Source organism: Mastigoproctus giganteus, chromosome 3, assembly GCF_048544385.1.
Source record: "Mastigoproctus giganteus isolate SK-2022 chromosome 3, ASM4854438v1, whole genome shotgun sequence".
Taxonomy (NCBI): domain Eukaryota; kingdom Metazoa; phylum Arthropoda; class Arachnida; order Uropygi; family Thelyphonidae; genus Mastigoproctus; species Mastigoproctus giganteus.
Window position 1 is genome coordinate 188,940,936 of NC_143577.1, and position 20,310 is coordinate 188,961,245.

The window sequence follows — 20,310 nt, forward strand, 5'->3', positions numbered from 1 at the left end:
TACGACGGAATCGGTGTAACGCATTTAAGGATGTATTGAATTATAAGATGAGGGCTTCGGAGACCGGTGAGTTCTTGTCTAGTGCTCCACAGTGCTGCTTATGTCTTTTTCCTAATGTGTTCGAAGTGAGGTATGAAGTTTAATCCTTCATCCCACTTAAGGCCAAGGTCAACATGTGCGGGGGAATTTTGGATTCTGGTATTGTTCACAAAAATCGTAATTTCATTTTTCTTCTTTTTGTTGGTGAAGGTCATTTGGGCAGTCTTCTTTTCATTAAGTTTCAGGCCAATGTAGTGCAGATATTCTTCTAGCTTCTTGATTGCCTTATTTGCTTCCTCTGATAGATGGGGTGCAGTTTCTTGTTCTTTAGATGTTACAAAAAATTTCAAATCGTCAGCATATGTAATAAATTGTTCACAGTTTTGAGCTAAAAATGGGGCTAGTGCTATTGCAAAGAAGGTGGCGGACAATACGCCCCCTTCAGGTACTCCCCTGGAGATACAGTAAGATGCTGTTTCTTTCCCATATGGCTGCGATAATTTGTCTTTCTTGAAGGGTGTTAGTGAGAATGCTTAAAGTGCTTCCTGAAATGAGGAAATACTCCTTGAGAATTACTGTTATAGCTGGGATTGAGACGTTGTCGAAGGCTGCTGCAACATCCAGAAAAACGATGTCCAACTGTTGTTTATTGTTTAAAGCTAACTGTATTCGGAGTAGAGTCTCCATTAAATTAGTAATAGTCGACCTTCGAGGAAGCACAGAATGTAAGTATTCTGGCCTGTCCCCAAAGCAGTGCTGATTGATGGTGCTCAGGATTGCTTTTTCAAATATTTTTTGCAGAGAGCATCCGATTGCGATGGGCCTGAAATCTTTACTGGTTTCAGGATTGCTTATTTTTGGAACTGGTTTTACGTAATATCTCTTCCATTTTTCCGGGATAACCCCCTCACTTAGTATTCGCTGGAAGATGTGGTGGAGCGGTTCGATTATGTAAGCGCTACATATTTTTATGATGAATAGCGGGAACTGGTCCGGCCCGATCGTTGCTTTACTGGGGAGCGAGTTAATAGCTTCCTTTAAGTTTTCCCTGCTGATATTAATTTCACGTAATATGTTTCTAGCTCTAGTTTGGTTAGTGCCAGTGGGATCCGTCCGTTTTTCAATCATTTTCTGCATCTCGCGAATGTTTTCCTCACAATTTTTCTGCTTTTCATTCAAAGGCTTTCCGAATGTGACTTCTGTCCACTCTCTAAACAGCTGGTCCGTCATTTCTTTTTTGTTGTTTTTCTCGCTAACTATTCTCTTTCCCTTTTTTAATTTTTCCTTCATAACCTCAAAGTATGCTTGTCTTTTCAGTCGAATGAACTGCGCCCTTTCGAGTTTGTACATAGTCCGATCAGTCGGGTGCCCAGTTCTTTTCCACTTTCGGTAGAGCTTTTGCTTCTTTTTAAACATAACTTTTACTTGTGGAGTGAACCAAGAGTTCGCTCTGTCGGAGATCTTTAATACTTTTGCTGCTCCTAGACGGGCGATCTGCAAGAGTAACCTCGAAATCTCGTCTATGGCTTCTTCAGTGGACATCTTATGTAGACACTGAAAGTTATATTGCGCTAAGCATTGCAAGATAACCTCGCATTTGATATATTTTGTGGAAAATATCAAATTGGATTCATTACTCTGGTGTGTGTCGCAGTTCTGATGGGCAATCTGTCTTAGAAGAGCAACTTCCATTGAAAGCGCAGAGTGGTCGGAGGAAAACTGTAAGGAGTTGTCTATTAAGTTAACATCTTGAGCGTTGTAATAAATTAAATCCAAGCACTGTAATCCTCTTGTCGCAGGTGTTTTTAATTGTTTCATTCCAAGTGCTTCTACTGTGGCGTCTAGCTCTGCTTTTGCATCTTTATTCCTCGGTAACGGCATATTCAGATCTCCTAAGATGATTGTCTCAATATTTACGTCTAAGTTTGATACCAGCCAGGTAAAGAACTCATTTCTGATCTCTTTCGTATGTTCTGGTGGCATGTAGATAAGACAAAGCTGTACCTTGCTGTTCTCACCAGAGAATGTGGCGATAACAGCTTCGAAGTTATCTGAATTAGAGCTTTGTTCTTTCCGAATCTGGAAGTCGGTTTTATATAGCATCATTACTCCTCCCCCCCTTTTGATTTCTCTCCCTCTACCGATGCACTTGTAGCCTAAATTGTCTGCCAGAGCGTTCAGCTGCTTATTATTTTGGAGCCACGTTTCTGTCAGACAGATAAATGAGTGTTCTGAATTGATTAGAAGGCTCTGCAAGGTGTGGAGTTTATTGGATATGCTGCGAACATTTTGTAGGAAAATGGAGACTTTTGTATCTTCTTTGAAGACTGGCGAGGTGTTCGTTAATTGCTATTGTTTTGCCAGGGTGTTCACTGCACTAGTTGTGGGCCTTGTCGATTGCTCCCTGTATCTTTTAACGAGGGTGCCACTGGGCCATATGTTTCTGTTCAGTAGTTGGGCTTCACAATTAATGGGGCAAGAGATAGTGAAGGAGGAGTAGGCAGGGTGTCTGCTTCGTACTTGACGTACCTCAACATCGATACCAATTCCCTCAACACACATTTCTCTGATGACACCAGGAGTAATATTGGGGTTGATTCGCGACACAAATATTTTCCCTCTCGTTTGAACCGAAGTGATGTTGTACTTTTCGGCAAGACAAGGACGATATCTTGTGGGTAACCTCGGCGAGGAAATAGGGATTTTATGCATAGGATCTCCGTTTGGTCGCGTTGCATCATGTTGCTGATTGGTAGGTAGCAGGTGGCTTTCTCTTTTAGTAGAACTTTGGTCAGCCGATTTTGATGGGAGAGTAACCATCTGTGCGTAGGTAGGTTGTTTCTGTGCATATGGCTCTAAGTTGGAACAGCGATTCATATCTATGCAGGGTTGGCTTGCTGGTAACGCAGTGCTAGCGACTGTTGTCACTGCTCTGTTTTCCGTTCTGCAGTCTGGATTTCTTCTGTTCGGGAAGTAGTTTTCAGTACTTTCTACAATTTCAGAGCGTATCTGTTCTCTGCGGGGAACAGATTCGTGCAATACTGTTTTTATTTCGCCTGGGAGGGTAGTCCTGAGACGAGTATCATGCTCTTTATTTGGTTCTTTAGGATGGGTAGCAGGGCCAGCTCGTAAGTTTTCAGCTGTCTGATTATGTCGTCTGTTAATATGTTGTAGCTGTGTTAGGACGGTGTCTAGTTTCTTATCCATTACTTTCTGACTGGCAATTAGTTTAATGTTTTGCTCTCTTAATTCGTGATTTTCCTTTTGGATGTCTTGGAGAGTTTTGAAAATGGGGAGAAGGAGTTCTTCTAGTAAGTCTCCCTGCCTCCGTATGTCGTTGGCTAATTGGTTATGCTTCGCTTCGTTTTTATCTTCTGTCTGAAATGCAATACAGCCCTCTTCTATAGTGTGGTCTAAAATGTTACAAATATCCTGGGGGTCGTCACTTGTTTTCTTGTGTTCACATTCTTCTGGGCATGTGTCACAGCCTAAGATTTGAGCTAAGGAGTGATTTACCTTCCTAGCGGACTGTGAGGAGGGGTCTTCATTTTCTGAGTCACTAGTGTCTATGATACCTTGTGGCGCTTCAGTTGTTTTATTCAGTTATTCCGTTCTATCATTTTCATTTGTGGACTTACAACTTGTGCAAAGAAACTTCTTGCGTCGTTTCTGATTTAAACGCACTATATCCACTTGAGAACAGCAACTTCCAATTATGATTCTGCACCGTGAACATTTGATCGTGTATTTATTTGCTGTCATACAAACGCTGCACGTCAGTCCAGTTGAATCCGTTGGTTGTTTTTCCATGCTGAAGGGGAAATTGTAGCGAACTGAATTCTTTAATCCTCCAGGGAGGGTTGGCTGTTGTAGGAAAGCTCTTTCTGACTTTAGCTCTAGGCGGTAGTGCCTAATTCTTTAGCGCAGCAGAGTGTGTGACCTTGAAGGACACTTTCAGGTGAACGAGGATGAAATAGCAAGTGATAAACATGCAGAAAATCATTAATAAAACTTTACTTGATCATTAATTTCTTCTTCTGTTGGAATATTCAGATGGAGGGAGTCATATGCTTTCTATCGGTATTAATCATATCTAGTAAATGACTAATTGTTAAGTAAAAATAGACAAATAGACGGAGCACAAATATTACACTGCTGTCATCTCCGCCACCTAGCGGTACCTATCAGATGCTTGATGGGATTGATGTTTGGAGAATATGGAGGCCAGGGCAATACCTGGAATTCTTCCTCATGTTCCGAAAATGAATCTCAAACAATCCGGGCGGTGTGGTGTAGTGTATTATCCTGCTAACAGAAGGCACAGCCTGAGGGGAAGACCGTTGACATGAAAGGGTGTATCTGGTCAGCAATGATGTTTAGGTAAGTATGGGTATACGTATGTTGAGGATCAGACGGCTGTGGAGATTTCCGTCATCTCCGCGTATGTTTTATGTATCGAGTGACAGTACGTTGATATTTAGGTATATGTAAGTGTAAGTGTATTTATGGTAAAGCGGCATCAGGGATTTCCACCATCTCCGCGTAGAGATGTTGGAAATCCCTTACATTGTGGTGTATTACAGTATGCTGTAAATGCCATAGATTTAAAAGTGTAAAGTGTAAAGTGTATTTAGGGTCATACGGCACCAGGGGTTTCCCCCATCTCCGCGTTGTTTACATTGTGATGGGTGTGCCAGTTTGCTGGAAATGCCAGAGATTTAAAAGTGTATGGATATTGTTCATATCTAGTGTCGTGTACCGTTGTTCATCTGGTCATTTAGCCGCTGGACCCCTACTGAGGCCCAACGTTGCCCCACTTTCGCCCCGTGGAGGCAGACCAGGTACACCAGTATTATAATTAATTTACTCTGGCAGGTCCTGCCACCTAATTTCCTGAGATTTTAGTGGCTAGGACCTTAAAAAAAAAAAAAAAAAAAAAAATATTTCGCACGTTGTATGTTGATCACATACATGTTTCCCGGTTTGAAGGGGTTGCATTTGAAAATTTAATGGCCGAGGAGAGGGCGAAATAATTTAGAGAAGCTAGAATTTTGGTGTGGGTCTTGCGCTGGCATAGAGATAGAGAGGGGAGGAGACTGAAGGCTAGGGGGGGAATAGCTAGGAAAGACTGGGGTCAATAGAGTAGACGACCCCAGCATGTGCCAGTGGGGCATGCCCATGCCCCACCAGAGAGAAAGATGTGGGATGGCAGGGGGGAGGCAACAAGAAGGCTGTCGCCTCCCCCTCTTCCAGGGAAGGGAGGAAAGTGTGCCCGGCAAGGGAGCCGGCACAGGTCGCCATATGGCCTGGCGGCTGCATGTCTGCTTGAGTCAGGTCCTTGTTGTCCCATCCGTGTGTAGGTTCCTGTCTGTGGTTGTCACTTGGCAGCAGGACAGGTGCCTTAGTCAGGTCCGTAGTTGTGGGTATTTAGTCCAGTCTGTACTTATGTCTCTATCTGGAGTCATGGTCATTAGTTATTGGATCCTGGGTCCATTTGTTGGATCCGAGTTTGTCGAGTCCGGGTGTTTTTTTTTTTTTTTTTATGCTGTTTCTTCCTGGGATGCAATCCCTTTGTGGATTGTCTTGATGGTGACTGTCCGTGCACCTTATATGGTTGTTTGCAAAGTCATATATTGTGGGCCTGAGAAACGCTATTGTGGCTGTGGGGGCGGAAGAGTATGCCTTCTGTGAAAAAGATCTTGTGCAAAGTTTGCCAGTGCTTTGTAGCTGTGCTCCTCCTCCAATAAGCGTTCCTCTTGATTCTCTGGTACATAATGTAATTCTGTAATTAGTCGGCATCGGAGGTCTTCATAAAGCTTGCAGTGGTACATTAAATGCTCCCACGTTTCCACTAAGCCACAATGACAGAGGGCAGTGTTGCTCAGTGCAAAGGTCATTAGTTTGAATCTGATGGCGCCGTGGCCAGTTAGGAGGTACGTGGCCAGCAATCCTGGGGAGAGCCAGCTTGGGTATTTTGGGTATACGGCCGAGACAGTTGGGAGGAATTTTCGCGTTATTTGCCCTTTTGTTGAGTTTTGCCACCGTGTTTGCCAGGTTTGCTGAAGATGTGCAGTTAGTCTTCTTTTCTCTATTTTCGGTTCGCTGGCTACATTTAATGTGAAATTTAGGCAGGTATCCGGTATGCCTCTGGAAAGGCTGTAGAGGAGTCCACTGCGTATCACTTCCAGGTCCAAGGGGAGGGCACCCGTGAGCACCTGAAGCGCGTGTGTACTCACTGTTTTGCAAGCTCGTGAGATAGTCAGTAAGATGTACCTCTGTATGGTTTCTAGTTTTCTTTTATTAGTTGCAGTGGTTGCTTTCTTGTACCAGACACCAGAGGCATAGAGGATGACTGGCAGTAACACAGTTTTGTGAAAAAGAGCAAGGGTTTTCTTCTTTATGCCCCAGTCCTTGCGGGTGATTCTTGCAAATAGTGACGAGTAATTTCTGATTTTATTTCTGAGATAGTTAAGATGGGGAGTGAAGGATAGGTTTCTATCAAGGACAACCCCAAGAAATTTCATTTCTGTGGTCAGCTTGACGGTGGTTCCTTGTACTTTTATTTGGGGGGGTCTCCTGGTGTCCAGGGTTCCCCGAAGTAGGATGGAGCTTGTCTTAGTGGATGATATCTTCAGGTTATTTTCGTCAGCCCATTGTTGTAGAGTGGCGAGCGCCCGGTTTGCTGTGTTTTCCAGCTGTGCCCTGGAGTTTTCTGCCAGTGTCAGGACAAGGTCATCCGCATACGCATGGGAGGTTGCATTTCCGAGGTTGAGGTTGAGGAATCCGTCCAGGACAACGTTCCAGAGCAGTGAGCCCAGGACGGAGCCCTGTGGGCATCCTCTGTAGATGCGTCTGGTTATTGTACAGTAAGGAGCAGTGACTTTTACTGACCTGTCGCATAGGTAACTGCTGATGCAATTGTATAGATTACTTGGGAGTTTGGCCTCACGGAGCCTGCTGAGGACGCTTGGCCACCAGAGGGTGTCAAACGCCCCGGCAAAGTCAACCGCGATGGCAAGAAAGTATTTGCGGTCTGTTTCTGTTGCAGCGTTGATGATGCTGCGTAGGGCATCGGTGGTGGAGTATCCTTTTCGAAATCCAAATTGTTTGGGTGACTCTAGGCCTGCGTTTCTATAGTGCTTCTCTATCCTGTTTCGCAGGAGATGTTCAAGAAGCTTGCTGAGAACTGTCAGGAGCGCTATCGGGCGATAGGACCCTGGGAGGTCCTGCCTCTTCGTGGGATTCTTCAAGATTAGCCGGAGCGTCGCCACCCTCCAACTGCACGGGAAGTAGCCTTCTTTGAGGCATTTGTTGTATAGTTTCAGTATTTCCTCCGGGATAGTGTCCACTGCTTTCTTGATGATCTCTGGCTCTAGGAGATCTTCCCCTGGGGACGTTTTGTTTCTCAGCTTGGCAGCCGCGATCTCCAACTCAATCTTGGTGAAAGGTTCCTCAATTTGCTGGGTTGTGTATATCCTGTTCTGTTGGCAGAGCAGTACTTGTTCTGGCGTAGCGGGATCAGTGTGCTCCAGAAACATAGCATCCAAAATATTGTTGACAGTTTCATGCCACGTCTTTGTGAAACCCCCTTGCGGTTTCCTCATTGCTGGGAGTACCTCGCCTCTGGGAAGCCTATTTGTAGTCACCCGATAGACCACTCCCCAGGGGTTATCATTTCCTGTCGTGGAAACTAGGTGCTCCCATGTACGCTGTTTTCTTTCTCTGATTTTTGCTGTGTATTGATTCCTTGCAGTACGGTATCGTTCCCGGAGCGCCTCTACTTCTGCATTAGGCCAATCACGTCTAGCCCTCTGGAATTTTTTCCGACAGGTGTTTGCTACCTGCCTTAGTTGCTGAAGCTCAGGGTTCACCAGGGTACCGCCCCCGGAGATGGTTTCTTTCTTTTGATAGATTTGTCCGCCGCTTCTGTGATAAGTCTCACCAGTTTTGCCTGGTGTTGGTCTGGGGTTGTCTCTTCTGTATTGAATGTGTGGGCGGCCACCCGTATGGTTTGTTGGAATTTGGGCCAGTCTGCTTTTCCTATGGCGTATCTGTGCTGTATTTGTCTGGGTGTTGTGCTTCTGGCTATTGTTCGGTTTAGTTGGAAGGTTATTGCTCTGTGGTCCGATGTTGTCCAGTTTTCCGTTACTGTCCAGGCTGTGATGTGATCAGTGACGGATCTTGTGGCAAGGGTGACATCAATTGTTGTCTCACACATAGTACTGGAGAATGTTGGGAGGTTGTTTGGCTGGTTAAGTATATTATAGCAACTGTTTGTGAGGTACTCTTCCAGATGCTGCCCGTTCACAACGCCTCTCCGTCCTGGGGTTTCGCTATACCATGCCGGTGAGCGGCAGTTTACGTCTGCGCCTACAATTATTTTGGCGTTCGGAAATTCTGTGTGCATGGTCTGTAGGTAGTTAATTGTTGGGAGGATATCTTCCCCCGGTCGACTGTATATTGAGACAGCATAAAATTCCCCTAGTGCGGTGACTATGTGGGCACACGCAGCCCAGGGGAGGCAGTAGTTTGATAGTTTAGTCACTGTGTAATCCGGATTTCTAACTAGGATGGCTGCCCACGGGGTTTCAGCATCAGTATGCACAATCTTGTATTGCATGGGGTATCCCCTGACCTTTTTGCTGTGTGTATACGGCTCTTGCACGAGCATAATGTCGACATTTTCTTCGTTGGCCTTTTTTACCAACTGGGCGGCAACCGCCCTAGACCTTTGCGCGTTGAGCTGTGTGAACTGAACTTTTAGTTGGTTATACTGTTTAGGGCGTGCTTCCATAGTCGAGTCTTGTTTGGTATACTCCCTTGGCCTTTATGTATACAGGGCACTTGTTGTCACGGATTGAATGGTCTGCCTGGATTTTGTGCGCCTTGCAGTTTGCACATGTTGGTGGATCCTCTCTTTTAGGGCATGTCTTAAATTCGTGTCCTACTTCAGCACAGTGCCCACATGTTGGTTGCGTTTGGGCGCATGTGTGGGTGGTGTGTCCGAAGCGGCCACACCGGAAGCATTTGGGGACTGTCTGTGGATCGTTTAGTGTCGTGTACCGTTGTTCTTCTGGTCGTTTAGCCGCTGGACCTCAGTTGGAGACCAACGTTGCCCCATTTACGCCTCGTGGAGGCAGACCAGAAACCTAGTAGCTTATGTATACTCTGGCAGGTTCTGCCATCTAATTTCCTGAAATTTTGACGGCTAGGGCTTTAAAAAAAAAAAAAAAAAACTCGGTAATAATGAGCTCTGGAATTGATAAAGCCAAATGAGGTTTATGCGGTTTAATTTGGACGAAATTAAATCTTTGCAGTTTGTGTGGGGTATATGTTGGCGTATTAGGCAGAGTCGGAGGGAAGAATAAAGACTGGAGGATAAGCCAGAAGTATGGGGACGATAGAGAAGGCGACCCCAGGATGCTCATTGAGGCAAACTCTGCCCCACCAGGAGAAAGATAATGGTTGGGAGGGGAGGGACGGGTCCAGGACTGCTTCCTACCTCCCACAGTACCTGCGTGTAGCACAGTGGTATCGTCACCGTCCTCCCCACACTGGGTGGAAAAGGCCCGGGTTCGAATCCCGTGGATGACATGAAGAACTTCAGTTATCTTTTTTCAATCTTTGGCTGAGTTAGTCGGTCCCAGGAGTAGATACCAAGGTTTCTTCCTCAGACACTCGGTTTTTTCGTCCAGCGCACAGGCCAATCGAACAGACAGAGGAGTGACTGTCTGGTATAATATGGGTAAAATAAATATGTGTAGATGTAATCATTTACAGGAGACCCTTATATCATAATTGATTTCCTCCCTCCTGCCGAGGAAAAGGGAGAAAAAGGTACCAGCCAAGGGCGCCCGGTATAGATCGCCATCAGGATTTGGCAGTAGAGGGCATGTTGTCACTATTGGTAAAGAGTCCAATTTGGGTATCTTGTCCGATTTGGCGTCATTCATGTGACAGTTTTTCCGTGCGAGATAGATTAATGATCAGGACAGTCTTCAAGTGGGTGGTGGGTACCAATCGATTTCGATGGCAGAATACATTTCAATTCCCAGATCTATTACGTTCTGGGTAGGGTTTTTTTGCCTCTGGAATAATTCCTTTGTAAAGGTAGTGAAAGCTATGTATCCTTCAGCAGTGTCAAGCAGTTTATTGGTCCATATCCATGAGGATGTAGTGAATTCTCGTAATAAGACTGCGCCTAAGGTCCTCGTAATGTTACAGTGGTAGAGGCGATGCTCCCAGCTTCTGGGGAGCCATAATGGCAGGTTGGGTCTTCCACAATCCTAAACTCTGTCAATTTAGCTTTGAAAGACCCGTGCCTCTCGAGAATGAAGGTGGCTTGGAGTCTCGGTGAGAACTATGTAGGTAGCGCTCGGTGTAGATTCTTGAGATTTCAGGGATGAATTTCTTGGTGATGGATCCCTTTGTGGTTTGGTACCATCTCAGTTGCCATGTCCTAATGTTTAGGTAGGTGGTAGACGTCAGAGAGCCTGGTACATGGATGAGTGGTTGCAGGGTATCCCAGCAGAACATCGCTCAAAGCATGACACAGACTTGTTTTCGTCCCACGGTGCATCCAGTCGCCATCCTTTTCCCAGTAAAATGACGCACACATACCGGCTGTCCACATGGTGCAACAGGAAACGTGATGGGTGATTCATCGGACCAGAGAACCTTTTTCCAATCACGCAAGGTCCAGTTTCGATGCTTGGTGCCCATTGTAGGCGCTGTCGCCGGTGAACCGTGGTTAGCATGGGCACTTGGAGCGGCCTGCGGCTACACAGTCCCATTTCAGCTGTGTTCGATATACTGTACTGTGTTGAGACACATTACTCCCATCACTAGCATTCCAATTATCGGCAAGTTAAGGCACAGTCCCCCTTCTGTTGCCACGTTCCATCCGGGGGAGCCTTCAATCACCTTGAAGGCTCCCCCGGATGGAACGTGGCAACAGAAGGGGGAGCCTTCAATCACCTTGAGCATCGATGAGCCGTGGTCGTCCAATACCTCGCCGGCGGCTCGTGGGTTCCCCTCCTCGGACCATTTTCAGTAGGTACTAACCACGGCTGATCCTGAGAATCCCACAAGCCGTGTCGTTTCGGATATGCTCTGACCCAGTCGTTGGCCATTACAATTTGGCCTTTGTCAAACACGCTTAAGTCCGCTGCGTTTCCCATCTGAAGAACAAGAGTAACACTGATTAACGGAGCTCTCTATGAGGTGGTTTTATACCGTGTTCCGACCCGCGAAGGCACCGGAGTACATCTACAGTTGCTTCGATTTGCATAGCGACTCGCTGGTCATAATGTTTTGTCTGATCGGTATATTTATTTATTTATTTATTTATATATATATATATATATATATATACACTGGACTCCCGCTAGTCCGAACTAATTGGGACCGAGCCCTGTTCGGATTAGCAGAATTTCGGATTAGCCGAATAACGTACCCCAGATTTTAAAATGAATAAGGAGTTAGTGACGTTGATAGCTTAAAGTAATGCTTCAGGAAATCACAAGCTACCTTTGATGATGATCATTAAATCAGCGAAGCTGAGAGCGCTTTTAAAAATATGAACATTAACAATCTTCCAGTTCATTACAAAAGTCAAAAAAAAGCTTGGATGAACGGACAGCTTTTCATTGAGTGGTTTCATAATCAATTTGTCTCAGCAGTGAAACGTTTCAGCAATGAAAATGATTTGCCACTTCGCGCCATTCTCCTCATAGTCAATGCGCCATCCCACCCAGACGTTTCCGAGTTTACTTCTGGGGATAGAAAGGCAGCTTTCTTACCGCCTAATGTAACACCGTTATTACAGCCCATGGACCAGGAGGTGTTACAGTCTATCAAGCTTGCATACAGAAAGAAATATCTTAGGTCCTTGATAGAAGATAACACCAATTCACTTTCTTTACATGAGAAAATGAAACAAGTGAACTTAAAAGATGTTGTATATTGGGTTGCTGAGCTGTGGGAGAGTGTAACCGGTGGCAAAACATAGCATCTTCTAATCGATTTTCATCGTTACGTCAAAAGAAATTAACAGAGTTTGTTACTTCTGAAAAATGGCTTTTGTTCCTGTTTTGGTGTATAAGTATTGATCTGTAGTTTTAATAGGCCATGTCAAACACTGATTTATTAATTTTGTATTAGTACAGTACTACAATAAAATGCAATTTTTTTTGTGGAATTCTAAATGTCTTTGTACCATTAATACCATTTAAATTTAACGTATTTAACATATTTTGCGAACTAAAAAATTTCCTCTCCGCTGACCGAAACGTGTTCGGATTAGGCGGACGTTCGGATTACCGGGGTTCGGATTAGCGGGAATACACTGTATATATATATTTTTTTTTTTTTTTTTTTTTTTTTTTTCAAGACATGGCTGATTTAGCGATATCAAGCAAAGATTGCTAATCGAAATATTAACCACTACATGAATAATCGACTATTAGAATGATCTAATCATAAATTATGCATAGAGAAGAGCATGCGACACTGTTATTAAAAGTTCACTGGTTAACAGTATTAATAATAATAGCAAATTAATAATATTCATCATATAGTGCAAGGAAGCCACACCCTTTTTGCTGCACTGCAAAAAAAAAGCACCAACCAATTAGATAAGAAAGCACAAATTATATGCTTTACTTTCCTCCTCAAGCTGGTACGTATTCAGTGCACCTTTAAATTTATTCAAACTGTCAGCCTCAACTAACTGCGAGGGAAACTTGTTCCAGCTATCAACGATTCGCTGGCTACAAGAAAACATCCAACAACCTAATGTAAACTTCAAGCCCTTTAGTTTTAATTTATGATCCCTACTGGAAGTATTTAGAACATAGTGTTTCGTGTTATTTGCAATGTGGCTCCAGGGTTCCCCCCAAACTCATGTTCCCCCATGGGGCGTCAGCCAACGTGTGAATACAAACTCTGTGAAGGACAGATTTATGTAGGTTAGTGAGTGTTCGTGTAGTATTATTGTGGATGAGTTAATTTTGTTGTTCATCTGGTCGCTTAGCCTAGGACCTTGTGTTTTCAAAAAGAAATCTCTAGTTTACCGTCCGGCCCAAGAACGGTGGGGCCGGGAAATTCGGAGTAGAAAGCACTGGCGGGCGGACCCTGAGGTAAGTAGCTAAGGCTACAAGCAGACATAGCCGTAAAAGAAAAAAAAAAGAAAGAAGAAAATGAAAGTGAGAAGAGATAGTGGGGGGATAGGAAGTAGGGCGGGGTATAAAGGAGTAGAAGGATAGAAGGGGCAATAGTAAAGGCGCTCGCCTGGTTGAAAGGGGTGGCAGCAGCCCAGGGCAGGGTGTCCGTCCTACTCCAGGTATGGGAATTAAAAGTAGGCAGTGAGGTGACCCACCAGCGGAAGAGGGTAGCCTGCCACCCACATGGTGGGAAAGAGGTGTCGGAATTGGGAAATCAGTCACCCCAGGTGGTAGGAATGACGATCATAGGGAGAGGGGTCCCTGCCCTATGATGGAGTTTGTTTTTGGATAATATCCCACACTGTCCAGGGATCAAGCCCTACTGACCAGTGTCAGAATCCCACACTAAGCCGGCAAGGTTACCACGGTGTCTGCTTGGATGAACATGGGGCCATAAATGGTCCTCCTGTCCACCAGTCAATTGAGGGAGGGGATAGGAGATACACATTTATTATTATTTTATGCTTTTTGCTTATGTTTTATGTTATATTATTATATATTTTTTCTTTTTGTGTTAAATTATATGCTTTTTTTTCCATGAATCCATCCTCTTTCTCACACCTGCGGGGAATGCAATGGTCAGTAGTGAATAAAAGATAATGTACTTTAGGATTAGCCTAAATGAAATAAATTTATTTAAATTTAAGAACAGCTAAATTAAGGATTAGTATTAATACAACTTAATAAGAATTAAAATTTTGTGTGCTTTCTCACTCACACCCATGCTTCCATCCATTCTTTTAAGCATTATTTTCACTTATTCAATTAAATTCTCCCTGCAATGCGTCTTCGCGCACCACAACTTACTATTCCTGTTCAGTCGGCAGGCAGTCAGGGCTGGCATGCCTTGCATGCCAGGACGATATTCAGTGAGGGTATTGATGTTGTTAGTAACTAAGTTCATTTTTTGTTAGTGTATATTGCTGTTCAGAACAATGATAATTCCACCTTTATTCATTTTACTAATCCCTTTCTAAACTAAATCAGGTCACCTGTGACGTGCTTGGTTCTAAGCTCTGGAGTCCTCATAATCGGAGTCTTTCTTCATACTGTTATTCTTCTGTCGATCTCGTCATTTGAGTTGTCCCTGTTTGGAACCTTTAAAAAATCTCGATATCGTTTTTTCAGATTAGGTCTCTAGAATTTAAGACACATTCCAAATGGATCCTTACAATTGCCTTGTATAGTGCGATTATAACCTCCTTATCTCTACAGGATAGTGTTCTATAAATCACTGACAGTCCACCATGAACTTTATGGGCTGTCTATTTTCACAGTTCAGAAAACTTCATGTCTGCTGGTATTTTAACTGCTTAATCCCTTTTCTCCTCCTCCACTGTTTTTCATTCAACACCACCAAGTGTATAATTGATTTCTGATTGGCTGTTCCCCAAGTGTAAGACCTTTCATTTAGCAGTATTAAAACATAGCTGCTACTTCTCTATCTTTGAAGTCTGTTCTAGTGATTCTGAAGAAGCGGTCCAATGAACTCATCTTTAACGACTCTGCCAATCATATTGAATGGATCACTTCCAAAATTAATAAATAAATAAATGAAAATTTCGATCCCTCTCTAAATTTTAGGGAAGTCATAACACCTAGTACTTCTTGATAGTACAGTGTTTTCTCTACTTTTTAATCCTTTGGAGAGGCTTGGGTCCGAATCCCGTCGATGACTGGAGGAATTTCTAAAGATATCTAAATTCGGGGCTGCTTTGTTTCCTCCCCTCCCGTTCGCTTCTGGAATTTTCAGCCTGCACTAAATGCAATCAACCGGTTGAAGTTCTACAGACATAGGATAGAAATGAATACAGATATAAAATGGAAATTAAGTGAATTGCCTTAGTTGCAACCCTTAAATATAGAATCATAACTAAGATAGTTCATTGTTACATATTTCTGTTATTTATTTCAGATAATCTCTGTCAATAGATTAAACCTTACCTGAAGACAGAAATTTTTATGAAATTAAAATTAAATGACATTTCTAATATCCATTTAGTAGGAATACTTATTGTGCAGTTATACACATAATATATTATTCAACATTATTTTATTTTATAATAGATCATTTTATACATTATATCATGATTTACTTTCATGAAACCTGTAGAATTATAACTGTTGTTAGTAATGGCTTTCACTGTATTCGCTTGTATTATGCATTTACAGAGCACGTGAAGATTCTACTATCGGAGGATATGACATACCTAAAGGAACGATAGTTCTTGCCAACTTTTGGGCTGTGCATCGGGACCCAACGTACTGGAAGAACCCAGAAAGTTTCATTCCAGAGAGGTTTTTATCTTCAGATGGAAAAACCGTCACAAAACCAGAATATCTTATTCCTTTTTCGATGGGTAAGTCAAAGAGTCACATTCAACCTATTTCAGTAATATATGCCTTTCTCAAAGGGGTGTTCCTCAGTGATTTCAATTTTTTGTTATATTTTCAGTAAACCTCTCCTGCACTAGGTAGCTTAGAGTCAAAAAGGAGTTCAAAAATGACACGGGGTACAATGGGACTTTCATCTAACAAAACTGTTCTCAATTAGTGAAGTAACTTGAACAGAGGATTGGACAGATCAACAGGAATTTGTTGATTCAGCCACCCAGCACAAATGCTCGATAGGTTACTTGTCCTCAAAACCATTTTTTCACAAATTTATCGCCGTATGAAACCCAGATTTCCTCCTTAGTTCGAATTCATTTGTTCTTCCTTAGTTCGAATATTTGTTACTTGGTGCTAGCGTCAGTTAACACCATGAAAAGTATTCACTCTTGAAAACATATATGCAGCTCTGCAGAGTGTACATTTCTTTAAAAGAGCTGTCCACATTTCCTTTTCATTTATTTACACACTCAGTATATACAGTATCAAGATTTATGTACATCGAATTATATACAAGATTTATTTCCATATATTTAAATGCTCTCTGTTAATTCAATGACCACCAATTGTATACTGGGCCTATGGTGGGTATTGTCCTGAAAGACTTCACCAGTGTAATGTTAGTCAACATCCACCATAGGTCCCAGTTCATATTGTAAGAACTATTCTTACACTTATTTTCAGGAATGTATAAATTGTCAAATTCTAATAAATAACTAAGTTAAAAACAGTCAAGCACTCAACAGAATTGCTGGTCTGTTTACACTTCGAAAGTGAGAGATTAGCGTAGCAGCAGGAGGGACGGACGCTGACCAGACTGATACAATGAGTAGGCCAGTTTGACGCAGTTCGTGCCTACAGAAGAAATAGAACTGTGGCCTGCTGAGAGTAACGGGGGACAAAAGAACGCCCACACCCCTAAAGTGGTTTCGGTAACCCATCCAAAGAGAAGGCCCAGATCAGAGAGTTCTCCGTGTTCGAGCTGTAAACAAAGTACAAACAGGCCGACACGGGAGGCTCTCTCACAAATTTCACAGGCGGTGTCTTGTAAGGAAGCGTGACGGAAGAGGTAAAGTGAAATGGTCATCCCAAAGATAGTTCTTGAGATTGGTTAGAGCCCGGATGTTGTGAATACAAAGAAAGGAGCTGTACCTATCAGACGCGGGTCCAGGCGAGGAGAAAAGAAAATTAAGCGAATGAAATTCAAGATGAAGAGAGAGAGAAAAATATGATTGGATGTAAAATAAGCGAGAGTTGGAAACAAAACTCGGATGCGAGAGGGAGACACGGGAGGAAAAAGGTCAGAGTCCCGAAGCGGAGGAGAATCCCGGGAAGGCGCTTGAGAGTGGCTGAAGGAAATTCTGGGAGTGTGGGAAATGCATATAGAAAGTTCCGGAAAGATGATAGTATAGTGGGAAAAGAAAATAGCAAAGGCGGAATGATCTGAGTAAGGAAGGTCGTTCGAGTTATCCACTGTGGAAAAAAAGCAACAGTCCTGGAGGAAGATCCTGTGCGCAATAGGAACGTCTGAGGTCGAGCCGGGAGCACATCTAGCGAGTTTGCGGTGGCTAAGTCCAGCGAGGAAATAGCTGAAGAAGCAAGGCAGGAAAACTCATCCAGGTGGTAGAAAAGGAATGCAAGTAAGTTTATATAGAATTATTATTAGCGGAAACGGTGTTAGAAATAAATAAACGAAAGAAAAAGTAATGGACAGGACATTTAGTAAAGAACTGAAACCAGGGGAACAGAATATATTGTAAGTGATAGGAAGTAGAGTCAATAACTTGGGAGAAAGAGAGAAAGAAAGTGTGTGTGTTACTCATCTGTGATTAGAAGTGTCTGAGAACAAGGAAAGTTGTTAAGCCTGAAAAGGCTCAAATGATTGTGTTAACCTCAAATGATTGTATTGGTTAGTTATTAGCATTCTGTATAGCAGATGAGGAAGTTACAATTATGGTTAGAAGAACAAAGATGAGTGTAGACATCATAACATGTATAGTAATAGTTGATTGTTGTAGAATTTCGATATTATGAATTATAAAGTGTCTGTAAATATCTTGTGAAAAATAAATCTAGTTTGTTGTTTTATCTTGAGCTTATGTGTGATATAGACACCAACTATTAACAATTAGTGGTACGAACTATCCAAGCTAGGGAAGCTAGAGTAAAGAGAAAAATAATAAAATAAAGTCCTTAGAACTTGGATCTTCTGATAAAATTAATGGATAAAATATATTATGCAGCAGGTATCATGTGGGCCTTGGAAGGAAATTGAGGACCCCCCCTTTGCTCCAAGAAAAGAAAATCAAATAAATTTCTTAAGCATTGGCCTAATGAAGGTTCCAAGGAGGGATATGAATATATATATTGTGTATAAATAGATAAAATATAAGTAGATAATATATAATAAAAAGGAGAGGTAAAGTTTGTTGTTTTAAAAATAAAAGATATACCCCCCCCCACAATATCAGCAAATCATATCCCATATTAAGCAACTACCGCCACCTCCCTGGATAGTTGTTCCCATGTATCTGGATCCATGGTGTCCGTCTTACGTCTGATTGTGCCGTTCGGATATTTTTCTTGCATCCCCAAATTGGACTGCTACGTCAACTGTCGTACAGTGACCTTCCGTTCAGCCTGTACCTACAAACTCACTGCACTCATTACTCATCAGGAATGCGTTTTCTTGTACAGTTCTCTCGGATGGAGGAGATTTGATCAATTTCACACCATTTTTCGAATAACTTCGAACATAATCACAGCGTGATGTGAGCCAATCGAAAATACATGCCATTTTCTAAATTGAAGCATCTGACCTACGAGCCCCCACAATTCACTGATATCATTACTACGTCACACAGCTGCAACTTTACCACTTTGACTTGCACGAACAAATGCACTTTGCCACTCCACTAGGGTACGAAGCTGTTTGCTATTTATACAGCATAGTCGCGTATGGTCATAATTCAGTAATTGCTGGGTGTATATGAGCATTAAGTATAACGATAAATTTTATATATTCTATATATACTATGCTATGATGCAACTGCGGTGCAAAATTATTATACATGAGATTGTAATTAACTAAATAGTTGAATTAAGTGAAAGCATACGTTGTTGTGGAATATTCTCAAAGTATAAATATTTGAAAAAGCGTTTTCATTCATTACCGTTGAGCTGGTCTCCTTTCAACTCATACGTTAAAAACTTGGCTGGGGGTTGTCCTGATTCGGTTCTTCTCAGTCTTGTTAATTATGGATGCAAGTCTAAACATTTATTCAGGAACATTTGGATGTTTCTGACGAGACGCGTACCATTTTATTATTCATTTTATTATCATTATCCATCCATCATTAGCACCTGGATGATATTTTTGTAATTTTCGAAAATGGCAGGTTCTCTTGGTCACGTAAACCTCAGAATGAATTATTTCAAACTTGTACATATAATTTTCTAACTTAAGGGGATCAGATACGTGACAGTCTCGCTGTTATACTTTACTAAAAGTTTAAATATGTTGTCAGTTATTCTTAGCATTGATCATTCTTCAGTCCTGTAAGAAATTCCCGTATGTAGTCCACACAGGAGACTGTCCATAGAATGAACCCATGCTGGGCAGCATTAAGAAAGAAAAAAGTTTGGAAAATATGAATATTTTACAATAAAATTTAACGGAACCATTCAAAGTGCACTTGGCATCATAAAACCATGTCCAACACAATGGAGTTGGATACCAAACACAAATAGGATGTCGCCACTGTAATACGAGTCCGGATAGATATATCCATCGTCTGCAATCCACTGCCGTTGACCTTTGCAATTAAAGATATCAGACAAAACGCTTACCATTTTATTATTCATTTTGTTATCATTATCCATCCATCATTACCATTTGGACAAGCGCGACACCCTCTTCAGGGCTCACCGGCCTAAATAATCCTATCGAAATCCGCAATTTAAGTATTAAAAATAAATTTCATTTTGTAATTTGGTTTATGTGTTAATTATTTTTTTATTTATTTTTAATTTTCAGGTAAAAGGTCTTGTCCTGGTGAAAAAATGGCTCTCGTTTCAATCTTTCTTTATTTTGCAACAATTCTACAACAATTTGATATAAAGTTACCAGATGGCACAGTTGCTGATTTCAATGGAGTTCTTGCAATCATCTTGCAGCCTGCCTCCCAGAAAGTGTGCCTCACGAAAAGAAAATGAAAACAACGCATGCAAAAATAATAATAATAAAAAAAAATTTAATACGTATAACTTTCATATTGCATTAGTTTAAACATTAATTATTTTAATTAAATTTATACCCACAGAAAAATTACGGTAGGAAATCTGTATTTATGTATCGATTTCACCATTTACAATGCACGATTCCTATCTGTAGAAAATGCTTACAAATTCAAGATTTTAATATGTCGATGAAGATTGTACAATGAATGAATAACAATGCCTTCGTAGTAATTTTAACATCAAATATTTTGGATGATCAAAAGAGAATAAAGATACATTTGAACATATGGTTGTATATTGCATTATCGTATTGTAGATTTAAACGATTTTACTCTCGTACTACTGTCTTCTTTTTGTGTTTTTTTATGAATAATATTCATCTCGTAATGTATCAGCAATTTGAGATCTAAGAAAACAT

The 20,310-nt window shown here is 41.9% G+C and overlaps 1 protein-coding gene across 1 annotated transcript in view; it reads left to right on the forward strand.

Annotated features, from left to right (window-relative positions):
• The window catches only part of LOC150088492 (cytochrome P450 2J2-like), a 32,807-nt gene extending 12,939 nt beyond the window's left edge, over window positions 1-19,868 (forward strand). The window contains exons 6-7 of the mRNA XM_090370188.1: window positions 15,435-15,622; window positions 19,690-19,868. Coding sequence (XP_090226314.1) covers window positions 15,435-15,622; window positions 19,690-19,868 — 367 coding nt within the window. The remainder of the gene's footprint in view (window positions 1-15,434; window positions 15,623-19,689) is intronic.
• Window positions 19,869-20,310: the final 442 nt, after the last annotated feature.